General features: G+C 49.5%; 2 protein-coding genes across 2 annotated transcripts; both read left to right on the plus strand.

Moving 5' to 3' along the window:
• Positions 1-1,522: 1,522 nt before the first annotated feature.
• On the plus strand, positions 1,523-9,388 carry LOC310680239 (ring finger protein-like; the record flags this gene model as incomplete). The annotated part of the gene is made up of 2 exons (XM_083446592.1): positions 1,523-1,594; positions 7,084-9,388. 2 exons carry the CDS (start codon positions 1,523-1,525, stop codon positions 8,341-8,343), a joined length of 1,332 nt encoding a protein of 443 aa, XP_083302718.1. The 3' UTR covers positions 8,344-9,388.
• Positions 9,389-13,358: 3,970 nt separating this feature from the next.
• LOC310680669 (uncharacterized protein) lies at positions 13,359-22,107 on the plus strand. Its single transcript, XM_083447649.1, has 7 exons — positions 13,359-13,736; positions 16,872-17,012; positions 17,285-17,446; positions 19,106-19,243; positions 19,388-19,570; positions 20,121-20,288; positions 21,944-22,107. Exons 1-7 carry the CDS (start codon positions 13,655-13,657, stop codon positions 21,964-21,966), a joined length of 897 nt encoding a protein of 298 aa, XP_083303775.1. The 5' UTR covers positions 13,359-13,654; the 3' UTR covers positions 21,967-22,107.
• Positions 22,108-22,676: the final 569 nt, after the last annotated feature.

Here is a 22,676-nt window from a genome sequence, read left to right on the forward strand (position 1 = left end):
TTGATAGATGAAGAGATACCACGGGGGGGGGGGGGAGAATTTTTCTGTATGCAGGTACAGCTGCTGGAATAGTGATTGGTGCTAGGTGGAAGTCACAAACTATACCCACAAAGGAGGAATGGATTTGTAAACTAAATGAATATTTAATTTGGCAAAATTAACTGCTATAATAAGAAATCAGTCAAATCAAAAATGTAAAAAGGAGTGGAAATGTTTTGATGAATATATGGCAAAATATTGCTTAAAAAAAAAGATATGCTAATATGCCTAGATTAAAATGTGAAGTACTGGATGGAAGAAAAATTAGTAATGAAAGATAATAAGAATATATAGATGATTTGAGAGGATTGTAGAATTCAAGGATTATTGTAAATTGTAAATTGTATAATGTGGAGGAAATCGAGCGGGGGCGAAGGGAAGTGGGAGGAAGGAGAAAAGAATAATATGATGGATTGAGGAAATAGAAATGTAAATGTATGGGGGATGGGGAGGAAATGGTGTTGGCTTTGGTACATCTGTATTGTAATGTAATATGTGAAAACCAATAAATAAATAAAATAACACTTCAAGAAAACTAGCACAGGAAAGGGTAATACACAGCACAGAACTGAAAATGAAAAAGGAAGCTAGTAATTAAATGCATAGACAAGTCTAACTGCCATCTGTACCACAAAGGTCTTAAAAGGCCTGGGAGATCAGATATGTCCTAAGGCCAAAGAATCTCAATTATGGGGGATTTTTACCAGGGAGATGACAAAGGACAATTTGCACTTCCTGCTTCCCTTCCTAGAGTCCAGTACTGCCTGCGGGTCACAAAACGGCTTTAGCTTCTTTACAACGGTTTATTGCAAAAACATGTTGGAAAGAAAAGAATGCCCCCTCTGTCCCACTTACAGTCCCCTCCTCTGTCCCTCCTGCTTCAGGAGTTCCCTATATAACCTGCTTCCTAAGATCAAGTAGTCAGCTGGTGGTCTGGGCAGCAGACAAAGCCTGTCCATCATGCGTTGTGGTGGCCTTCTCCTCCTTGTGGGGCTCCTCGCTCTCTGGGGTCAACTGACACCTGCCTCTAGCCAGAAGCCAGGTAAGAACTTTCTTCTCTTCCTCCCAAGGCAGTTCTTCCTCCAATGTGCTGGCATGAACATCGACTTCTAGCAAGATCTCCAGCATTGTCTACCCATCGACAAATGCCTTCCTTTCTCCTTCTCAAGATAACAGCAAAGGAGAAGCGGGTGGTTGTGTCATTGGGATGTCGTGTTTTGGGGGAGTTCCAGGCAGACCTCTGAAGACAAGAGTGCCCACTTGAGGATTTCTGGGATCCTCTGGGTTCCAGACACGAGAGAACTTCATTGCAGCTGCACAGTGAGGGTCTCTCTGGCCAAAAGGTGTCTCTCAGCCACAGAACCCTAGAACTGTCAGGTTGGAAGCTTGCCCAAGGGTCACCAGGAGTTTTGTTCTTTTGCAGACAAGCCTGGACGATGCCCCCGGGATACGGGTGTGGGAATCTGCATTGCACGGTGTAAAGATGACTGGTCCTGCCCCGGTGTTCAGAAGTGCTGCGGTGGATGCCCACGAGACTGCCGTAATCCTGTCTAAGGTGAGATGGTTTTGAATTTGGTGGAGGGTGGGGAGCAGTTGCACAGACTTTTTCTTTAATGCAGGAGCCAGAATGACTGGGGTTTGTGGAGCTCAAAATATCCAGTAGCCTTTCCTTTGTAAATCTGTCTATGCTTTGCTACCCACAACTTAAATGCATGACCTTTCACATACCCTTTCAAAGACATACCATATTTTTTGCTCTATAAGACTCACTTTTTCCCTCCTAAAAAGTAAGGGGAAATGTGTGTGCGTCTTATGGAGCGAATGCAGGCTGCGCAGCTATCCCAGAAGCCAGAACAGCAAGAGGGATTGCTGCTTTCACTGTGCAGCGATCCCTCTTGCTGTTCTGGCTTCTGAGATTCAGAATATTATTTTTCTTGTTTTCCTCCTCCAAAAACTAGGTGCGTCTTGTGGTCTGGTGCGTCTTATAGAGCGAAAAATACAGTACATCTGGAGAGGATCCCCAGCCTGACTCAGAGCTCAGAATATTTGGTGGCCTTTCCTTCTTTCCCAAATTTCTTCTGTTTAATGTATATATTTGGAGGTGTTGTAGATGGCCCTCAATATCTATTTAATATATAAAATAGTGAAATGTTGCCACACCGCAGTTTCGCCACAGGAAGGTGGAGTTGCAAGCTTGATGCGGGCATGATGAGAGTTGGTGAATGAGCAGTCCACAAGGGTATGCAGCAGACTGCAGCAGCTGCCCTGCTCCTCTGGCTTTTCTGCCTGCCAGGCCTGGTGCATCTGCCACCGGAATCCACACACCCCAAGTGATTGACTCTGCTAGTGGCCACCTTAGAGAAGACGAGGGGATGATTCTCCCTGCCCACTCATCATGTGGACTGGAGAGCACTTGCAATGGCTCAGAGGACTTTAGTACTGAGCTTGTGTGTGGAAGCTGCAGCTGTCCATTGTCTTCGTAATCTGGTGAACCGGGTTCGCGTCTCCGCTCCTCTACATGCAGCTGCTGGGTGACCTTGGGCCAGTCACACTTCTTTGAAGTCTCTCAGCCCCACTCACCTCACAGAGTGTTTGTTGTGGGGAGGAAGGGAAAGGAGAATGTTAGCCGCTTTGAGAATCCTTTGGGTAGTGATAAAGCGGGATATCAAATCCAAACTCTTCTTCTCTTCTTCTTCTTCTGCAGCAGACCTTGGCTGGACCGGATGCCCAGAAACAGTGAGTGGAGCTTAGCCTGTATCATTTGAAGACCTGTTGACCTCTCCATATATGGCAATCAAGGCACCACGATCTGAGACCTTGGCTTTCCACCAGCTTGTCAGGTTCTGGTGATTGAGCAAAATTTGCTCCATCCGGCACCCTCTTTTCTCTTTTGCACAATAAAGGCATTGACTCATTTGCATGCTAGACAGTGTGTGTGTGTGTTCCCTGCTTCCTTCGCCAGCGTTGTCCCCAACTTTGTTGTCCCAATGGGGCAGGGTTGAGGAACCTTCAGCCCACCTGCCGATCTTGCCCCACCAGCCTTCCACGTTTGGTCCTCAATACCATTTGGGGCAAGCCATACCCAGGACGTGATGTTATACAGGTATGGGCGGCCTTGAGAAATAGGGTGGGGCTTGTGCAAATCCTACTTTGGATGGCTCCCAAATCACCCAGCAACCAGCACAGGGGGTTGAAATGGGTGGGAGGCCATGGAGGGTCCACCTTCATGAGAGAGGGTTGGCCCTTTCAAGGCAGCAGAGCTTAGAAGAATTACGTGGGGGCAGAGACTTCAGAAGGCCCAGTTTGGCTCAATGAAACAAGCTGCTGCCTTGGAGCTGTCAGTGTTTCTACAAGACCTGACTGTAGACATGCAGAGGGTCACAAGGCCAGCTGGCTAGCCCCTGCTTGGCTGTCTCCTTCCAGCCATCCCGCTGTGAAGACCCATCGGCCTCTGCTCCAATGTAAATCAGCGACCTGGGCTTCAGAGCCAGGGCACACTATCAGCAGAGTGAACTGCGCACACAAAATAGGCATGAGGCTTGTGAAAGCATACTACAACTACGGACAAAGAAACATGTCGTCTCTCTTTTTTTGTCTTCTCTGAGAGACAGGGAAAAGGAAAAGCTATACACACAATGGAAGTTCCCAGCAGGCTGTGCTGGAATGTAAACAGACATGTGGCACTCAACAGTTCCACACATCTGCTCCTTAAGGTGGAATGGAAATCTCAACACTGACCTGAGGCAGCCCCCAGCATTGGCTTGGAGAATCATTTGGAAATGGGGACAGATCCATTGGTCTGTCATCCCAGCCTTATGTCACTTCCACCTGGGAGTCCTGGAATGCTGAGCAGGCCAGACGGGGTGGCAGAAGGATTTGGTGGGAGCAGACTTCATGCCACCAGTCAGCAGATCCCAGGCCTGCCTGTCTTGTTCTGCCTGGGGAGCCTTTTCCCGAAATGGGTCTTGCCAGCTGGGAAGTGGAGGTTTCTGGCAGGTGGCATTTCTCAGAAGAACACTCTTCCCACCTATGCCCTCCCTCCTCCTTGTAAGAACAAGACATTCATTTCACAGAATCATAGACTTGCAGAGTTGCTAAGTTGTTTATATGTGTAAATAAATATATCATAAAGACATCATAGTCTCCACTGTCCCTGAATCCAAGGAAACCAATGCCTGGGTAAGTGACTGGTAGCCCTGGATTCTTGCACTGCTTGGAGGTTGGGGTGTCATGCAACCTGATTAATTGCCATTTTCAGTGGCAATGGGTGCCACCATGATTTTCAGAAGCGACTTTGAGGGATGTGGAAGGTTTGATCAAACCTTTTTTAATGTTTGATGTTTTATCGTGCTTTTAATATTTGGTTGGGAGCCACTCAGAGTAGCTGGGGATAGATGGGCGGGGTATAGATAATAAATGATGATGATGATGATGATGTTTGATCAATCATATGTGTGCACGATAGCAGCCTTAACTGCAGGATGCCAAAAGGACACCCTGACTTCACTGAGTAATTTCCTCCTGAAAGTGGCCCCCGCTCTCAGCCCCTTCCCTCTCCGCTTGGGAGCAGCAATATGGCAAAAGGCAGGAGCTGGTTTCAGAGGAGAAGGGAAAACCCTCAAGAAGGAGACCAGGTGGGGTGGGATGACTATTCTTTATTGGAATGAGAGCAGAGAAGAGTACTCTTTGATTTTGTGTTTATGGCATAGTGATTTGAAGATGTGCCTCGACCTCTAGAGCATTAGACACCATGCAGGATGGGACAATGATTCTGGGTCTCCACCTGGGTACTGATGTAGACGAGAGAGAGAGAGAGAGAGAGAGAGAGAGAGAGAGAGAGAGAGAGAGAGTTAAAGCTGACGGAGAGGTTCTGCCCTTGTAGGAAAAGTCATACCTGTAATTGTTTAATCAATTCATTGAATATCTCCCCCACCCCCTCAAAGCCACCTTCCAGAGTCTTCCACAAGTACAACCGGGGGATATGTTAGTGCTGGGTCTAATTGGGCAAAGTTCTGAGAAGCAGTTGAAAATTTCCTGCCCCATTAAAGCTCACGGAAGCCAGCTGCTGCCACAGTTATGCAGAGTAAGTTTTTGCAGAAGGACTGCTGTGAGTTTTCAGAGGCATCCACTAGATGGCTCTGTGCAATGCCTATTCCTTAGTTACGAAATGTGATGGCAAGTTTCAGAGTGCTTAGAGTGACTGTAAGCACTTAAGCAGGGTTAAGAATATTTCGTGGGTGACTGAAGCCACTTGGAGGCTGAACAAAGTGAAGAGGAAGTGGCTTCAGTTCAGCTCTTTGTTCATCATTCTCCCCTAGGATCTTCACAACAACCCTGTGTGGAAGGTCACATGTAGAGTTAGTAGCTGTGGAAATGTGTCTCCACAGAGAGTAGGAATAAACGGACAGTTCCCCCAATGGAGGGGTGAAGAAAGTGGATTCCCCCAAGGATCACCTTTGGGACATGTGATTTATTTTTTTTACCTGGTTCACAAGCAATCTAGCGTTCAACCCTAACTCTAGATTGCTTATGAACGGTGAAGTGGCCACCCCAAATTTAAAATCAACCATCTGTCTGATTTCTCATCACTACTGGTTGCAGTGAGATTCATGTGTTCTGGTTTGGTTGTTTACTCTCAGAAGATTTCCATGCTTTGGGGGCTCTACAAAACTTTGCCACATGTCCTTCCTTGTTGCAATTAAAGCAAATGACTTTTCTGGGTTGAGCCTTGCCCCACCCTCTTTCAATTGGGACACATAGCTTGAGTTACAGTGTCTTGAACTCCTTTTTGGAGATTGCTATTCTCTCTCTACACATTCTATTAAATGTGCAATAAGATCATCAAGTGTGAAGTCTGTAAAGGGATCCATCTGTGCAATAAACAATTCAAACTTACATCTTAGTGACCCCAGAATAATAGAATTGTAATTCTAAGATGGTGACAGCAGTCACAAAGTTAAAAGATGCCTGCTTCTTGGAAGAAAAGCAATGACAAACCTAGACAGCATCTTAAAAAGCAGAGACAACACCTTGCCAACAAAGGTCCATATAGTAAAAGCTATGGTTTTCCCAGTAGTGATGTATGGAAGTGAGAGCTGAACCTTAAAGAAGGCTGATCACCGAAAAATTGATGCTTTTGAATTCTGGTGTGGAGGAGACTCTTGAGAGTCCCATGGACTGCAAGAAGATCAAACCTATCCATTCTGAAGGAAATCAGCCCTGAGTGCTCACTGGAAGGACAGATCCTGAAGCTGAGGCTCCAAGACATTGGCCACCTCATGAGAAGAGAAGATTCCCTGAAAAAGACCCTGATGTTGGGAAAGATGGAAGGCACAAGGAGAAGGGGACGACAGAGGATGAGATGGTGGGACAGTGTTCTTAAAGCTACCAGCATGAGGGAGGCAGTGGAAGACAGGAGGGCCTGGCGTGCTCTGGTCCATGGGGTCACAGAGAGTCGGACACCACTAAACAAGAACAACATTGTTATTATTTTACCTTGCCTGAAAGTGCCACAATGAGTAAGGGTGTCTGGCTGTTAAGCAGAAGGTTGATGGTTTGAGCCCACCGAGGAACTGCTATGGGCAGGGGGATTGGACTACATGACCACTAGGGTTCCCTTCTAGGAGGTTATAGCTCTGATTCCTGCTTTACAGCAGGTTGGACTAGATGACCCTTGGGCTTCCCTTCCAACTCTCCCCTTCTGTGTTTTTATATCTCTGATTCTTGCCCCACTGGGGGTTGGGCTAGATGACCCTTGGGATCCCATTCTATTGTACCACTCTATGCTTTTATATCTGAAGGATCCTCAGCGGGTCCTTTCCCACTCTCCTCTCCTCTTCTCCCCTTCTACAATTTAGGACATTTCTCCTCGAACCATGAAGCGGCTTGGGGGGCAGAGAGAAGCACATTTTCATCCTCGGGGCTCCGTCCTCGGATCGACCTCTTCTTCCTTCCGTCAAAAACAAGCCAACAGCCCAAGGGCGCCAGGTCGTTCCGTCGAAAGATTCGTGGGTGGCTTCGGTTGAGCAGCCGCCCACCTGAAAGGCCTCCTCTGTGGAGCAGGTCGCGCCTGTCTCCAGATACGGAAACAGCCGCCTTGCGAGTCGCCAAACCGGTCCGTCGAGAATCTGTCCTCGTATTATTTGGCAGCTGAAAACCCTCACCGCTCCACGGGCAAAAAGAGCCGGCAAACTCCGAGACGCTCAGCCGCACCCACCAGTGGGGTGCGCGGACCTCCGAACCGGCCCCCGAGGATCGCCAGGGGCCGCCTGGCGCAGCTCTCTGCCCTCGAACCCGGAGCCTCGGCGGCGCCAAACGGAGCGAAGCCTGGCCTGGAGCGGCGGAGTCGCGGGCCCCGGGCCTGGTTCGCCCGCGGAGATTTCGAGCACCAGCCCCAGCGGTTCGGAGGGGTTCGCCGCACCGGAGGAAGGCGAGGGCGGCCCGCGGGACACCGGCACCCTTTGCCAGGCCCAGGAGGGAGCGCCGGGAGAAGATGACACCACTGTCGCCTCGGCAGCAGGGCAAGGAGACCCGGTGGTGCCCGAGGACGCGGCGAGGAGTGGCGACGAGGAGGACGGCGCGCCCAGAAAGTCCCCAGGGCTCCCCGGGGACGCGCTTGAGCCCGAGCGGCCGGCGTCTGTGTCTGAAGGGGAGTTCGACTGCATTCTCCCGGCGCTCGGTGGACCAGAGGATGCGAACGGCGCGGCGGGAACGGGCGAGAACGAGCCTCCTTCGGCGCTGCCCCGCGCGTCCCCCGACGGAGAGGAGGATGCGGAGTGCCCGATTTGCACAGAGTTTTACGACGGCGACGTCCACCGCCCGTCGCGCCTGAACTGCGGCCACGAGCTGTGCGCGCGCTGCCTGGGCGCTGTCCTGGAGGCGTCGGGCGCCGCCGAAATCGGGCGCGCGCGCTGCCCGCTGTGCCGCCAGAAGACGCCGGTGATGGAGTGGGAGATCCGGAAGCTTCAGGAAGAGATGCTCTTGCTCGAGTCGCCGCAAGAATCGGCGGCGGGGCGCGCGGAATTCGAACCCTTGCCCGAACGCCGGCCCGGCGCCTGGGGCCGCCTGGAGCACCGCTTCCAGATGCGCTTCCGCGCCAGCCGCCCGGAGCACGGCGCCCTGCCCTGCCTGCGCTACCCGCTCGGGATGGTGCAGGCGCTGGAGCGGCTGGAGCGGCGCAGCCGCTGGCTTTACCGGTTGGTCCTGCTGGGGCTGCTGGCCGCCGAGACCCTCAGCCTGTTGGTCTTCTTCCTGCCGCTGCTGGTGGTCTTTCTGCTCTTCGCCATCCTGGAGAGGTGGCGGTGAGTTCCGTCGGATAGGAGAGGAGTGGCTCTCCAAGTCGGATCTTCGCGGGAGGGGCGCGCGCGGGCCTTTCAAAGGGCTGCAGGATTCGGAGGCGAGGAAGCGCTTTACACAACATGAGAGCGGGAGGCTCTTTGCGCATTGCAGGATTCGAACTCAAGAGCAGCCTTCGGTTGAGCAGGAATTGCAGAGCCCAAAAAGGATTCGAATTCGAGAGTGGCGCCCCTCGCCCCTCCTGCTGCCGCCGGCCAAGCAGCTGCGAAAGTGCTGAGGGCTTGGGCCGTGGAAACGAGAGTGGCGTCCTTCTGGGAGCCCAGAGTGGTGGGGAAGGGGGAAAGGGACCCGAGGGCCATCCAGCCCAACCTCCTGCGGGACAGGCATCTCCACCTGAGCCTCCAGGACAGATGGCCACCCAACCTCTGCTCGGAAACCTCCAATGGGATATTCAAGAAACAGAGCTATAATGGCTGGGAGTCGTCCTCATCCCTCTTCTCCTCCGTTAATTTATCGACCTCTCCTTTAAAGCCGTCCAAGTTGGTGGCCAAAACTACCTCCTGCAGCTGTGAGTTCCAGGGTTTAGCTATGGGCCAAGTAAAGGAGGATTTTCTTTCTCCCTTTTGCGAAATGGAGTCAGCTGCTGTAGCCCTTTGGGGTTCCTCCTCCCCCACCCCCACCCCTGCTAGGGGGTCGGGGAGACCATCCTTTTACTGGAGATTCTTGCCTTGCAGCGGTCTGGGCTACATGACCCGGGGCATCCCATCCTATTGTACCACCCCATGTTCTTATAACTGTGATTCTTGCCTTGTGTACACTTGAAAACGTTGGCAGCATTAATATATATTCAACAATGCAAACAAGTTTTGATGGATGTAATAATGGATGACTGAATGGTTTAGTTTATGTAAAATATGAAGGAATTTATGAAATGTGAAATGAACTATGGAAAGAGAACAAGGGAAGTCATTGACATTTTCAGGTTGTTTAAATAAATATTCTAAATTGTAAAACAGAAAATTTAATAAAAATTATACACAAAGAGAAAAGAAAAGGCCCGTTCTCATGTCGCCACCCTCTGGACCGCTGAAGGAGGTGGCACACAAAGAAGGGCCTCAGAAGATGATCTAAGGTTCTGGGTAGGTTCATATGGAAATAGTCAGTCCTTGAGGTATTGCGGTCCTAAGCCGTTTAAAGCTTTATAGGTCAAAATTGGACTTTTAATTGGGCCTGAAAACTAATTGGCAGCCAGTGCAGTGGGACCAGAATCGGTGCAATAGGCTCAAACCATCTTGTCTCGGTGAGCAACCTGGCCGCTGAATTCTGCACTAGCTGAAGTTTCCAAACTGTCTTCAGAGGCAGCCCTATGTAGAACGCATTGCAATAATCTAACCTTGGGGTTACCAGAGCATAGACAACAGGGGTTAGACTGTCTCTGTCCAGATAGGGGCATAGCTAGGCCACCAGCCAAAGCTGATGGAAGGCACTCTGGGCCACTGAGGCCACCTGAGCCTCAAGCGACAGCAAAGGATCCAGTTGTGAACCTGCTCCTTCAGGTGGAGCGTAACCCCATCAAGAGCATGCAACCTCCTAGCCAGGCATTCTAGGGAACCACCCACTAACACGGCCTCCGTCTTATCTGGGTTGAGCTTCAGTTTGTTGGCTCCATTATTGAGGCAAGACACTGGTTCAGAACTTCCACTGCCTCACCTGAGAAGTAAAGGAGAAAGAGATCTGAGTGTCATCAGCATATTGCTCACATCAGACTCCAAACCTCCAGATAGAGGTTTCACATAGATCTTAAACAATGTGGGGGACAGGATTGAGCCCTGCGGAATCCCACATTGAGGGTTCCATGGGGCTGAATAGCATTCCCTAAGCAACACCCTTTGAACTAGATGACCCTCAGGGTCCCTTCCCCGTCATTCATTCTAGGATTTAATAGCTATGATTCCTGGATGACCTCTGGGGGATCCCTTCCACCTTTCGCAGCTGGCACCTATAGGAATCAAACTCACCTCCTTGGCGTCACCGATTCTCCTCCTGCCATTTCCTCTGTTTGGTTTGCTCTGCGGTCACCTTGGGAAATACCCTTCCTCCAGGGGAGTTGCTTTCCTAAGCAGACTTTGATTTTTTATCTTTTTCTGCACACACACACTGCAGATTAGAAATCAAGGCAGCCTTGGCCTTGGTGAGACCTGAGAGGAACTCACTGAGTTCTGGCTGAAAAGAAGCCCTGATAATAATTCACCCAAACCATTTCAGAATAGTGCTATTGGTCAGACATAGATATTACAGGTCACTTTGTAGCTGCGTGGTTGTATTTTTATGCTGTTTTTGCATATTGTTACAATGTGTTTATTCATTCCCCCCCCCCCCCTTTGTACACTGCTTGGATTTTTCAAACTATATTAAAGTTGTGGTCCTGTTAAGCCATGACTCCTGCATTGGACCAGATGACCCTTTGCATCCATTCCAACTCTTGTTGTTGTTTAGTTGTTTAGTCGTATCCGACTCTTCATGACCCCCTGGACCAGAGCACTCCAGGCACTTCTGTCTTCCACTGCCTCCCGCAGTTTGGTCAAACTCATGCTGGTAGCTTCGAGAACACTGTCCAACCATCTTGTCCTCTGTCGTCCCCTTTTCCTTGTGCCTTCCATCTTTCCCAACATCAGGGTCTTTTCCAGGGAGTCTTCTCTTCTCTCTCTCTTTTTTTTAAACATAATTTTTATTAGCAGGCCAATCCAATCACATTATTTCCAAATCATAATTCCAAATTATACAGCCAAATTTTTAAATTTATTGGGGGTACCCATACATCAAGCTCTGAACGAGGATCAAAACATCACTTCTGTTCCTGCTTTTATCAAACAGTTCTATCCAGATCTGTCCAGTCTCTTTATTACTTTCTTCGTCTTTTTGTTGTTATTATATATTCCTTTCTTTGCGATCTCTGATAGTCTTCACAAGCAGTTTAGAAACAAACAACATCTGCGTGGGTTTTGCACAGTCCAAGAGTCATATCTCGTAAGGACAGCTGCCATTCCTCCCCTTCTTCAAAAATTTATCTTCGGTCTGTCCTATTAATTTTCCCAAGCTTCCCACGTATTTCACAAAGGGGCTCTGCCAGGTTATCACATTTCAATCTATCATTCACATTCCAATGACCCTGGTCCTCCTCCCCTCGCTTTTCTTCAACAAGCCTGTCTTAGCAGGACGTCATTAAAAACTGCGTCATAGAATTTTCCCTCTGCTCTCCAATATTTACCAGTCCTCTCTTCAATCAATAATTCACTCCACACAGCTCTTAAATTCTTGCTTGCGATTAGTAAAAGGCAACGATTCGTCTCTTTGGGGTGGGGGTTTATAAATACTCACATAGGCAAAGAAAATAAAAGTTTTTTCCTCCACCCCCCCCTCTTTTTTCACTCTGCACGTACCAGTCTTGTAATGGTGGTTCATTGCTTGATTTATTTGTCTCCTCTCGTCGCTCCAATCACAGAGATGCATTAATCAGCAGCCTTATCTCTCGAACTTTGCTTGATATATGTGCTTCAGCTTCTTTTCCAATTATATATTTCCAATTATTTTTCTGAGCTGAAGCAAACCGGGGTGCTGATTGGAGATGGCTTCAGGAAGAGCCGACTTCACAGAGGGCTTGTGCCAAGTGATCCTCACCCCCGTCTTTCGAATCGGGGGGTGCATTGTGACCACCGCTGGCAAGGCAGCCCCCCCCCCATATCCTTGGGGGGGTAGGAAGACTGCATACTTCCCATAGCAGCCTCTTAATTACCTTGTGTGGGTCGGAGAGATGTTATTGTCGGCCATCTTCCAATGTGCCACCTGGTGGCCCCCGGGAGTCTTCTCTTCTCATGAGGTGGCCAAAGTCTTGGAGTCTCAGCTTCAAGATCTGTCCTTCCAGTGAGCACTCAGGGCTGATTTCCTTCAGAATGGATAGGTTTGATCTTCTTGCAGTCTACCCTCCAATAATTCTGTGATCAGAAGCTAATAGTTTCTGCCTGGTCTTTCCCTCTCTCCTCCTTTGGGATAGGACTGAAGCTCAGTGGGCAGAATACCTCCCATGAAGTCTACTGCCAGCCAGTGCCGACAATATTGGGCAAGGTGTAGCAATGATCTGACACTTCCTCTATTTAAGAGCCCCACTGTCTATGATGTGTTCACAGAAACCTTCTTGTTGTTTGACTCACTCCTCCTGCTGCTCTGCTTTCATTTTATTGCCTCTGCCAGGTCAGATAACATCTTCTGTTCCTCCCTCTCCTGGGATGAACCATCGCTCACTCCCTGTTCTTGGCTGAAGGAGTCCTGGCAGGCAGGCGTAGGATCTGGCGCTGGGACTTTCCTCCATGCGTGTCAGGTCAGTTTGGATCTGCTTGCTAGAGAGAGGCGTCCCCACCAACCACAGGCTGATTCAGCACTCAGTCTCCCTCTGCTCGTGTGACACATGTGGTGGGAAGCTGAGAGAAGAAGGGAAGACCCCACATGGTGTCTCCATGCCCCTGTGGCAAGCTGGGCTCCCTTTCCTATACGTAGGGGGACACCTACGTATATTGGCAGTTACCTTGCTTGGGTTGTCCCTTTTTATTCATGCTGTCCTGACCTCTGTTTCTTCTTCCTTCACCACCTTCTTCGGGAATCCCCCATTGAACCTGTTTTCTGAGATATAGGTGAGTCGTGGGCTGGGCAGTAGACTTAGCTTGTTCACCATGTGATGGGGTGGCCTTCTCCTCCTTGTGGGGCTCCTCGCTCTTTGGGGTCAACTGACACCTGCCTCCAGCCAGTATCCAGGTAAGCACTTTCTCCTCCTTCTCCCAGTTCAGCTCTGTTCCCACCTCACCTGGAACCTCTTCTTCTCATGAAAGCAGCCCAGGTGGGCAATGGCATCCACATTGGAGAGAGGAATACACCTGTCTCCTGCAGCCAAGAGCCCTTTCCCCTTTGGCATGGCTGATGCCCTCTTTCTGAATGCCCCAGGCACATGGCCACCCAGACTCAAGGTCTCCCTTGGTGCTTGGAAGCGCCTGGAGGCAGCTCCTCATTTCTGCTATCTTTTGCATTTTGATAACAGAAGGGCCACGCCCAGGACTCAGCAGAGTCATCGCCTGCCTACGAATGGGGTGCTGGCTTGGAAAGGTTCCTCTCCAGTCACTCAGATACTCCAGCCTTTCCCAACCAATCCATTCCTTTCTGCTTTCTGTTCGTTCTGGGTGGAGCTGAAAGATTCCCAAATGTGCTGTCAGTTCCTTCTGCATGAGATATAAAGCCTCCTGGGCGCAGGCAGGGGACTCAGACCTGCTTCGCCATGAAGTCCATTGGCCTCTGCCTGGTTGCGCTCCTTGCCTTCTGGGGTGAGCTGGGACCTGTGTCTGGCCAGATGCCTCTAGGTGAGTGTCTCCTTCGACACCCTTGTCCCAATCTCCACCTTTCTAAGCCCCCATGGGAAACACTCTCTAAGGCAGCCTCCCTCTGAATTGGCCGCAATTCCCATGAGCCTCTGCATCTTCTGGCTGTTCTGGCTTGGGGCTCCTGTATGAAACCCTGTATGGGTAGCTGAAAGAGTCCTCATCGCCAGGAAACCACCGTCTCCTGTTCCATAGCTTCCCTTCCCTATAGATCCTGCTGTCAGGGGCAAGAGGGATCAGACTTGAGGTGGGTGAAATGATCTTATGGGCCGATGATCTTATGTTTTTAGAATTTAAAAAAGAACTTTATGTTCGCAAGAGCAGGCCTTTTCTGCAATGGCTCCCTGTTTGTGGAATGCTTTCCCCAGGGAGATTTGCCTGGCACCTTCATTATAAACCATTAGGCACCAGGCAAAAACATTCCTCACTAACCAGGCCTTTAGCTGATTGTCCTCCCAATGCCCTTTTAAAATGCCTTGGGGGTGGTTTATTGGGTTGGCGTTTATTGGGGGGTTGTTTGATTGTGTATTTTGTGTTTTTATATTGTGACTTTATCCTGTGAACTGCCCTGAGACTTGAGGTATAGGGTGGTTTGCAAAGAAGAAGAAGAAGAAGAAGAAGAAGAAGAAGAAGAAGAAGAAGAAGAAGAAGAAGAAGAAGAAGAGGTGTTATTTTTCTAGAAAAAGAGGTGTCAGAACTCACCATGAACACCTCCCTCATTCTCTCAGAATGGCAATGGCACCCACCTGAGAGGAACTCACTGAGTTCCGGCTGAAAAGAAGCCCTGATGATAATAATTTACCCAAACCATTTCAGAATAGTGCTATTGATCAGACATGGATATTATGAGTCACTTTGTAGCTGTGCTGCTTTTACATATTGTTACGATGTGTTTATTCATTTTTTTCCCCTTTGTGCATTGCTTGGGTTTTTCAAACTGTATTAAAGTTGTGGTGTCCTCTTTAGCCATCACTCCTGCGTTGGACCAGATGACTGTCTGCATCCCTTCCAACTCTACCCTCTGATAATTCTGTGATCAGAAGCTAATAGTTTCCGCCTGGTCTTTCCCTCTCTCCCCTTTTGGGATGGAACTGAAGCTCAGTGGGCAGAATACCTCCCCTGAAGTCTACTGCCAGCCAGTGCCGACAATATTGGGCAAGATGTAGCAATGACCTGACACTTCCTCTATTTAAGAGCCCCGCTGTCTATGATGTGCTCATAGAAACCTTCTTGTTACTTACTCCTCCTCCTGATCTGCTTTCATTTTATTGCTGTTTTTCAGCTGCCTCTCTCCTAACGGTGAAGCTAGCATGAGCCTTCATAGGATCATAGAAACACAGGATGGGAGAGTTGGGAGAGACCACCAGGGCCCCCTGCAATGCAGGAATATTTTGCCCAACGTGGGGCTCAAATCCATGACCCTGAAGTCAAGAGTCTCACGCTCTTCCACCTGAGCTACCTTGCCTCTGCCAGGTCAGATAACATCTTCTGTTCCTCCCTCTCCTGGGAGGAGCCATCGCTCACTCCCTGTTCTTGGCTGAAGGAGTCCTGGCAGGCAAGCGTAGGATCTGGCCCTGGGGATTTCCTCCATGCGTGACACATCAGTTTGGATCTGCTTGCTAGAGAGAGGAGTCCCCCCCCCCCAACCACAGGCTGACTCAGCACTCAGCCTCCCTCCTGTGACACACGTGGTGGGAAGCTGAGAGAAGAAGGGAAGCCCCCACACGGTGTGTCCATGCCCCTGTGGCAAGCTGGGCTCCCTTTCTGCTTCCTGGGACAGGGGGACACCTACGTAGATTGGCAGGATTTATTGATTCGGCTACCTTGCTTTAATTGTCCCTTTTCACTGACGCTGCTGCGTTTTTATCTATTTCTTTGTATCTGAATTTGTACTGCTTGTTTGTTTAATAAAACATTTCACAGTGGTTTACAGCAATATAAAGAGATAAAACCAGACAATAAAATAATTATCCTACAGAAAAATAATCTCTCAAAGGACCTGTTGATGGCATTTTACCATTGTACTGTGGAGAGTGTATTAACTTATGGTCTGTGTGTGTGTGGTTTGGGAGCTGCACGGCCAGGGGAAAAACAATGCTGTCCAGGGTTGTAAAGACTATGGAGAGAATAATTGGGTGCACTCTTCCCACCTTGGACCAAATCTATGCTTCCAGGTGCCATAAGAAAGCTGCAGAGATAGCGCAGGATAGTGCGCACCCCGGAAATGATCTCTTTCAGATTCTGCCTTCTGGAAGAAGGTCCAGGGTTATAAAGACCAGCACTAGCAGCCTGAGAAACAGTTTCTATCCAAATGTGATTTTGGTTTTTAAAGCAGTGTAAGGAGTCTCTATGGGAGTATATTGTATTTAAAAATGGGGTATCATAGTTTTTAGGGGGTTAACCAGGCTGGGATAGCTAGGATAGCAAGCTTGTTGGTTTTTGAATGTCCATTGTAGATTTTTTTCAATTTCGTTGTTCTGTATGGGACAATGACAATAAAGATTATCGTATTGTATCATAACAATTAAAAGTTAAAAACAAAAAACAAATTAGAAACAAACACCAGCAGACCATTGTGGGGGAATATATTCTCAATTGCCTGTGCAGGCCTGGAAAAATAGAAAGGTTTTCAGCAGGTGTTTAGACGTTGGCACAGAAGGCTCCTGCTGAGTTTCTGGTGGCAGGGAGTTCCACAGGAGTGGGCCAATGACAACTTGGTTGTTGTCAAAGAAGCCTCAGCAACCCAAGGAATGATCAAGGATGCTCCTGCAGATGATCTCAGTGATCGAGCTGGAATATCAGGGTTCAGGTGATCCCCGGGGTCTTCTGGACCCAAGTTGTTCAGGGCTTTGTAAATCAATGCCAGGACCTGAAACCCGACTCAGTAGCAGATGACACCTCCATGGTGCAGCTTCTGAAGGAGGCTGAAGAAGCATCTCTTTCCCCTGGCTTTTGATGCTTCAGGTGTATGCTTTGCAGACCCATCTGAATTTTAAGATTATAAATGGTTAGTAACCCATTTTAGTAATGGCTTAGTAATCCATTTCTCTCTCTCTCTCTCTCTCTCTCTCTCTCTCTCTCTCTCTCTCTCTCTCCTTCTCTCTTTCCACATCACAGTGAAGCCTGGCACCTGTCCTACTCTGATCCACAACAATGACACCGAGTGCGGCCAGTTCTGCTCTACGGACAACAGCTGCCCAGGGAGTGAGCGCTGCTGCCAGACTGCCTGTGGGCATCAGTGCATACTCCCACTTGAGGGTAAGCAGAGGGGCAGCAGCCCCTCTTTTTTGGGGGGGGAGAAATGAAGTCAGGAACCTCCCATCTGCCTCACCTTCTGACCCAGATGTGCTCTTGACCACCCATCCATACACACAAGGGGGTTTGGTGTCTATTTGGGTGGAAAACTCAGGCAGGGATCCCCTTTGGGTGACCTGGTTGGCCACTGCGAGAAAAGGATGCTGGACTAGGTGGGCCATTGGCCTGATCCAGCGGGCCCTTCTTAGCTTCTTACATTCTCCTTTCATCCCCAGACCAGCCCGGCTCCTGCCCCAGGCTGAGCCCCCAGCCAGACCAGGCTGCGAACTGCTCAATGACTTGCAACAACGACCAGGACTGTGGCTCAGGACTCTACTTGCCAGTCCAGAAGTGCTGCAGCAACGGGTGTGGACAGGCTTGCCAGGTGGCTGAAGAAGGTATTTCTAGGGTGGGGAAAGAGATGGGGACCTGATTGTGGGGGGAGCAGTTGAGTGCTTGTGGGTGGGAGAACCAGTATTAAATTCTGGCCAGGAAGAGATGTTGGGGCTCAAGCCCACTTGGCTGCCGCTCACGCAGTCTCCACTCCCTAATGCCAAGCTATATGGTGGTGGCTGCCAGTGGTAGGAGCATAACAGGGGGAAATGAACTCTGCACATTTTCCCTTTCAATGATTTCCTCACATGTTCCAGGAGTGAGTCCTGGCATACCAAACACAATTCCAGGGCTTTTCTTGGTGGCATGGACCACCTAGCACATTTCAGAAATATCCAGAGATATGCATATGAAGCTGTAAACACAGGAGTTCATTAGGAGAAAGGACATCTTCACACAGCAGCACATAGTTGAGCTATGGAACTCACTCCCACAGGAGGCGATGGCGGCCACCAACCTGGGACTCAGCTCTACAGCCACAAATAAAACATTTTCAGCGTGTTGTAAAGTGCATTATACAAATGTAACACTAGGTGGTGATGGTGAGCTATGGCAAATTCCATATATTTTTCAAAACTGTTTTTCAAAAAGCACTTTCACAACCTTTCTTATACGTGTCTAGATTCCACACTAGATGGCTTTAAAAGGCAGATTCATGGAGGAGGAGAGGGTTCTCAGTGACTTTTGGCAGGATGGCTCTGTTTGCCTCCACGGTTGGAGGCAGCGATGCTTCTGAAGGCCAGCTGCTGGACACCCCAGGAGGGCAGAGGGCTCGTGCTTGGGTCCTTCTTGTGGGCTTCCCATTGAAGCGTCCAGTTGGCCCCTGGAGAAAATGGGCCATTGGCCTGATCCAGAAGGCTCTTCTTGTGTTTTTATGGAGTGGGTGGGTGAGCAGGGAAAGTCAGAGAACATGGACTTAAGGGGGTGGGGTGATGTTGCACAGCCCAGCATGGAGGGACTTAGTAGGGCCATCCATGGGCTTTCCTGTCCAGAGGTAAAGCTGGACACATGCCTCTGTCAAGTAGGAAGGGCTACAAAGGGTCATCTAGTTGGCTCCCGCTTGGACTACTGCCATGTGCTCTACGTGGGGCTACCTTTGAAGGTGACCTGGAAACTGCAACTAATCCAGAATGCGGCACCTAGACTGGTGACTGGGAGCAGCTGCCAAGACCATATAACACCAGTCTTGAAAGACCTACATTGGCTCCCAGTACGTTTCCGAGTAAAATTAAAAGTGTTGGTACTGACCTTTAAAGCCCTAAACAGCCTCGGTCCTGTATACCTGAAGGAGCGTCTCCACCCCCATTATCCAGCCCGGACACTGAGGTCCAGCACTGAGGGCCTTCTGGCGGTTCCCTCCCTGCGAGAAGTGAGGTTACAGGGAACCAGGCAGAGGGCCTTCTCGGTGGTGGCGCCTGCCCTGTGGAACACCCTCCCTTCAGATGTGAAGGAAATAAGTAGCTATCTTATCTTTAAAAGACATCTGAAGGCAGCCCTGTTTAGGGAAGTTTTTAATATTTAATGCTGTATTGTTTTTAACACTCGATTGGGAGTCGCCCAGAGTGGCTGGGGAAACTCAGCCAGATGGGTGGGGTATAAATAAATTATTATTATTATTATTATTATTAGTCCCACCCCCAATCTCCCCATCTCTTTTTTTCCAGAGCACCCTGGCGTGTGCCCAAAAGTGAAACTGGTGCGCACCTTTGCCCCCTGCAATGACACCTGCAGAGACGACCGAGACTGCCCCCTCACCCAGAAGTGCTGCTTCACCGGGTGCAGCCGGGGCTGCATGGACTCAGGTACTGGCAAAGCCCCTGACCCCTTCTCCCCCCACCCTCTCTTCTCTGGGCAACTGGTGGAGGCAGCAGCCGCAGTGCCAACTTAAGTGCCCTGGAGCCTGAGAAGCTCCCCTCATGGACCTCCATCCATTCTGCCTCCAACAGTTCGCAGTGACAGATGCCAGTTGCTGCCTGAAGATGGAATATGCAGCGCACACTTGACACGTTACTACTACAACCCGTCACAGAAGAAGTGCCACCAGTTCATCTACGGTGGCTGCTCGGGCAACCGCAACATTTTTGAGACAAAGGAGGCCTGCGAGGAAGCCTGCGGGAAAATCAGCCCAGGTACTGAGAGTGGGGCCCACCAGAAATTCATTTTATTGGCTTCGTTGTTGGTGTTTATCGCCCACCTTCATTTCCATGGAGCTCATGGATGCGTCGTTCTCTCCCTTCCTCATTTAATCCCCCCAACAACACTGTGAGGGAGGCTGAGAGAGGAAGTGACTGGCCCAAGTCACCCAATGAGCTTCGTCAAGTTTTGAAATTGAGGTTTTTCAGGATTGATGTGTTTTTGCAGACCTCGGAAGGAGAGCTTTGGGCGGGAGCTTTGGCAAAGGGTTGAGAGGCAAGAGGGCTCCAGAGATCTGAACCTGCTGCCACAAGCAGGTCCCGCAAATTCAGTCCCTGAGCTGGACTTGCCAAATAGCCCAAGGCACAATTCCTCTCTGCCTGGAAAGAGAAGGCTCCAATGACTCCTTGCCCCATTATGGAGGGGTTTTGCATTATTCCTATGGAGGAATGCATGCAGGGAACATGAAATTGGAATTAAAAACTCTTGACACCTTCCTGCCCTAAACCTCTCTGCTTCCTCTTTCTCCCCCTTCTGTGGCCTCAGAGGTTTGCAAGCTGCCAAAGGACCCTGGTCCATGTGAGGCTTATTCACAATTTTACTACTACAACTCAGCCACCAGGAAGTGTGAAATATTCGTTTATGGGGGCTGCAAGGGGAATGGCAATCGGTTTCGTACCATGCTGGAGTGCATGATGGTCTGCGGGAACTTAGGTAAGATTCTTTCTCTTTCTCTTTGTCTCTGTGTGTGTGGTGGGCAGGGGGCAGACTGTGGGGCTCCACAGGGTTCTATCTCAGCTGGGCTGCTGGCACCATCCTGTCCTACGCATGGGCGAATTTAAGGATGGTGAATCTCCCCTATATCACCAATGGAGGGAGGGGGCTTGAGGAGCTTCAAGAGGAACAAAGCTTGAAGCACATAGGATGGGGGGCATCTGGCTTGACTGCAGTACAGTCATACCTTAGTTGAGTATGCTTCATGTTGAGCGCATTCGAGTTGCACTCCACGGCAACCCGGAAGTAACAGAGCGCATTACTTCCGGGTTTCGCCGCTCGGGCATGCGCAGAAGTGGCAAAAAGCGACGTGCACATGCGCAGATGTGCCATCGCTAGTTACATTTGCTTCTGGATGCAAATGGTGGCTCCAGAATGGATCCCGTTTGCATCCCGAAGTACCACTCTACATGTGAAAAGGAAACAGGGGCCCTAGCAGACCATTAGCTTAAAGGTAAAGGTAAAGGGACCCCTGACCATTAGGTCCAGTCGTGCCCGACTCTGGGGTTGTGGCACTCATCTCGCATTACTGGCTGAGGGAGCCAGTGTACAACTTCCGGGTCATGTGTCCAGCATGACTAAGCTGCTTCTGGCGAACCAGAGCAGTGCACGGAAATGCCGTTTACCTTCCCGCCAGAGCGGTACCTATTTATCTACTTGCACTTTGACGTGCTTTTGAACTGCTAGGTTGGCAGGAGCAGGGACCGAGCAATGGGAGCTCACCCTGTCGCAGGGATTCGAACCACCGACCTGATCGGCAAGCCCTAGGCTCTGTGGTTTAGACCCACAGTGCCACCTGTGTCCCAGACCACAAGCTTAGCATGAGTCAAATGAGTGATGCAACAGCAAAGAAAGCTCATGCAATCCTAGGCTGCCTCACCAGAAGCCTATTGTCCAGATCAAGGGAAGTCATAGTATTGCTTTAGGCTCACCTGGAGTTGTGTGTCGAGTTCTGGGCACCTCAGTTTCAGAAGGATATTCATAAGCTGGAAGGTGTGCAGAGGAGGGCGGCCAAGATGATTGAGGGTCTGCAAACCAAGCCTCATGAGAAACAGTTGGGGGAGTTGGGAATGCTTAGCCTGGAAAAGAGGAGACTGAGAGGAAATATGATAGACATCTTCAAAAACCTAAAGGGTTGTCAAATGGGGGGTGGAGCAAGCCTGTTTTCTCCTGCTCTTGAGGGTATGACTCATAGCTTTCAACATTTCCCTTTTTTAAGGGAAATTCCCTTATTCCGAATAGGATTCCTTGCAAGAAAAGGGAAAAGTTGACAGCTATGGTAGGACTCCAACCAATGTCTGCAACTTACAGGAAAGGGAATTACAACTAAACATCAGGAAGAACCTTCTGAAAGTAAGAGTCATTCAACAGTGGAAGATGGCAAACTTTCCTTCCTTGGAGGTTTATAAGCAGAGGTTGGATGACCATCTGTCATGGATGCTTTAAATGAGATTCCTTCTTGCAGGGGGTTGGACTAGATGACCCTTAGGGGTCCTTTTCAACTCTACAATTCTATTATTCTATCATTGCTGCTGCCTGCCCTAAGGGGCACATGCCCAATTACTTGGCTGACTCTTTTTCTTTTCTTCCCCCAGAAAACCCCACTAAGGAGGACTGAGTCCCTCAGTGTGATCACCTTGTCTGAGACGGCCTCAACCCCAGAAGAGACACCAGTGTGTTGCCATGCCCCCCTCCTTCTATCTCCGGGGAGGCTGCTGTGGGATCATCTAACCCCCAATAAAACCTGAGCTTTCTGGCATGTGCTGAGTCTGGTTCTTGCATCGCATGACATGAGGCCTCCAGGGCAGCCCCACATCCGCTGCTGCCCCACTGGGGGAAAAGCATCTCTCAAAGCCCCTCAGCTGCTGGGCTGGTGAGATTTGGGCCTGGAAGGGAAGAAGATATTTGTAGAGATCAGTGGCTCCCAAATGTTTTGGGGTCACTGCCCCCTTGGTTCCATAAACTCATCCCCAGTGAGTTTACCCTGTGAAAAGGAGCATTCATAGTAGTGGTTTGAACCAACCCCATAAGGGAAATGTGGGAATGTTCTGGGGTGCAGGAGAGGATATATTGACTAATTATATCCTTATCCAACTTGTGCTAACAAGTTCCCAAAATATCAGCAGAGTTTATGACATTCCCCTTTAAGTTCGCAATGGTAACGTCTGCACAGGTTCGCTAGAACCTCTATAATAATTACTCTGGTAATTTCCCCTTTGTTCCCTCTTAAAATACAAGACACGACACAGTCTTTATAAAAGTATAAAAGAGTTTACTCACGTTCTGTTCACAGTATGATCCCAGAAGGCAGACAGCTTTAAAAAGTTA

The sequence above is a fragment of the Podarcis tiliguerta genome, assembly GCF_965153285.1.
Source record: "Podarcis tiliguerta genome assembly, chromosome: 6".
Taxonomy (NCBI): Eukaryota; Metazoa; Chordata; class Lepidosauria; order Squamata; family Lacertidae; genus Podarcis; species Podarcis tiliguerta.

Coding starts and splice junctions, on each gene's coding strand:
- LOC310680669 (XM_083447649.1), top strand. CDS start 13,655: ATGAAGTCCATTGGCCTCTGCCTGGTTGCGCTCCTTGCCTTCTGGGGT. Junction 17,447..19,105: donor TTGCCAGGTGGCTGAAGAAG/GTATTTCTAGGG, acceptor CTTTTTTTCCAG/AGCACCCTGGCGTGTGCCCA. Junction 20,289..21,943: donor GATGGTCTGCGGGAACTTAG/GTAAGATTCTTT, acceptor TTCTTCCCCCAG/AAAACCCCACTAAGGAGGAC.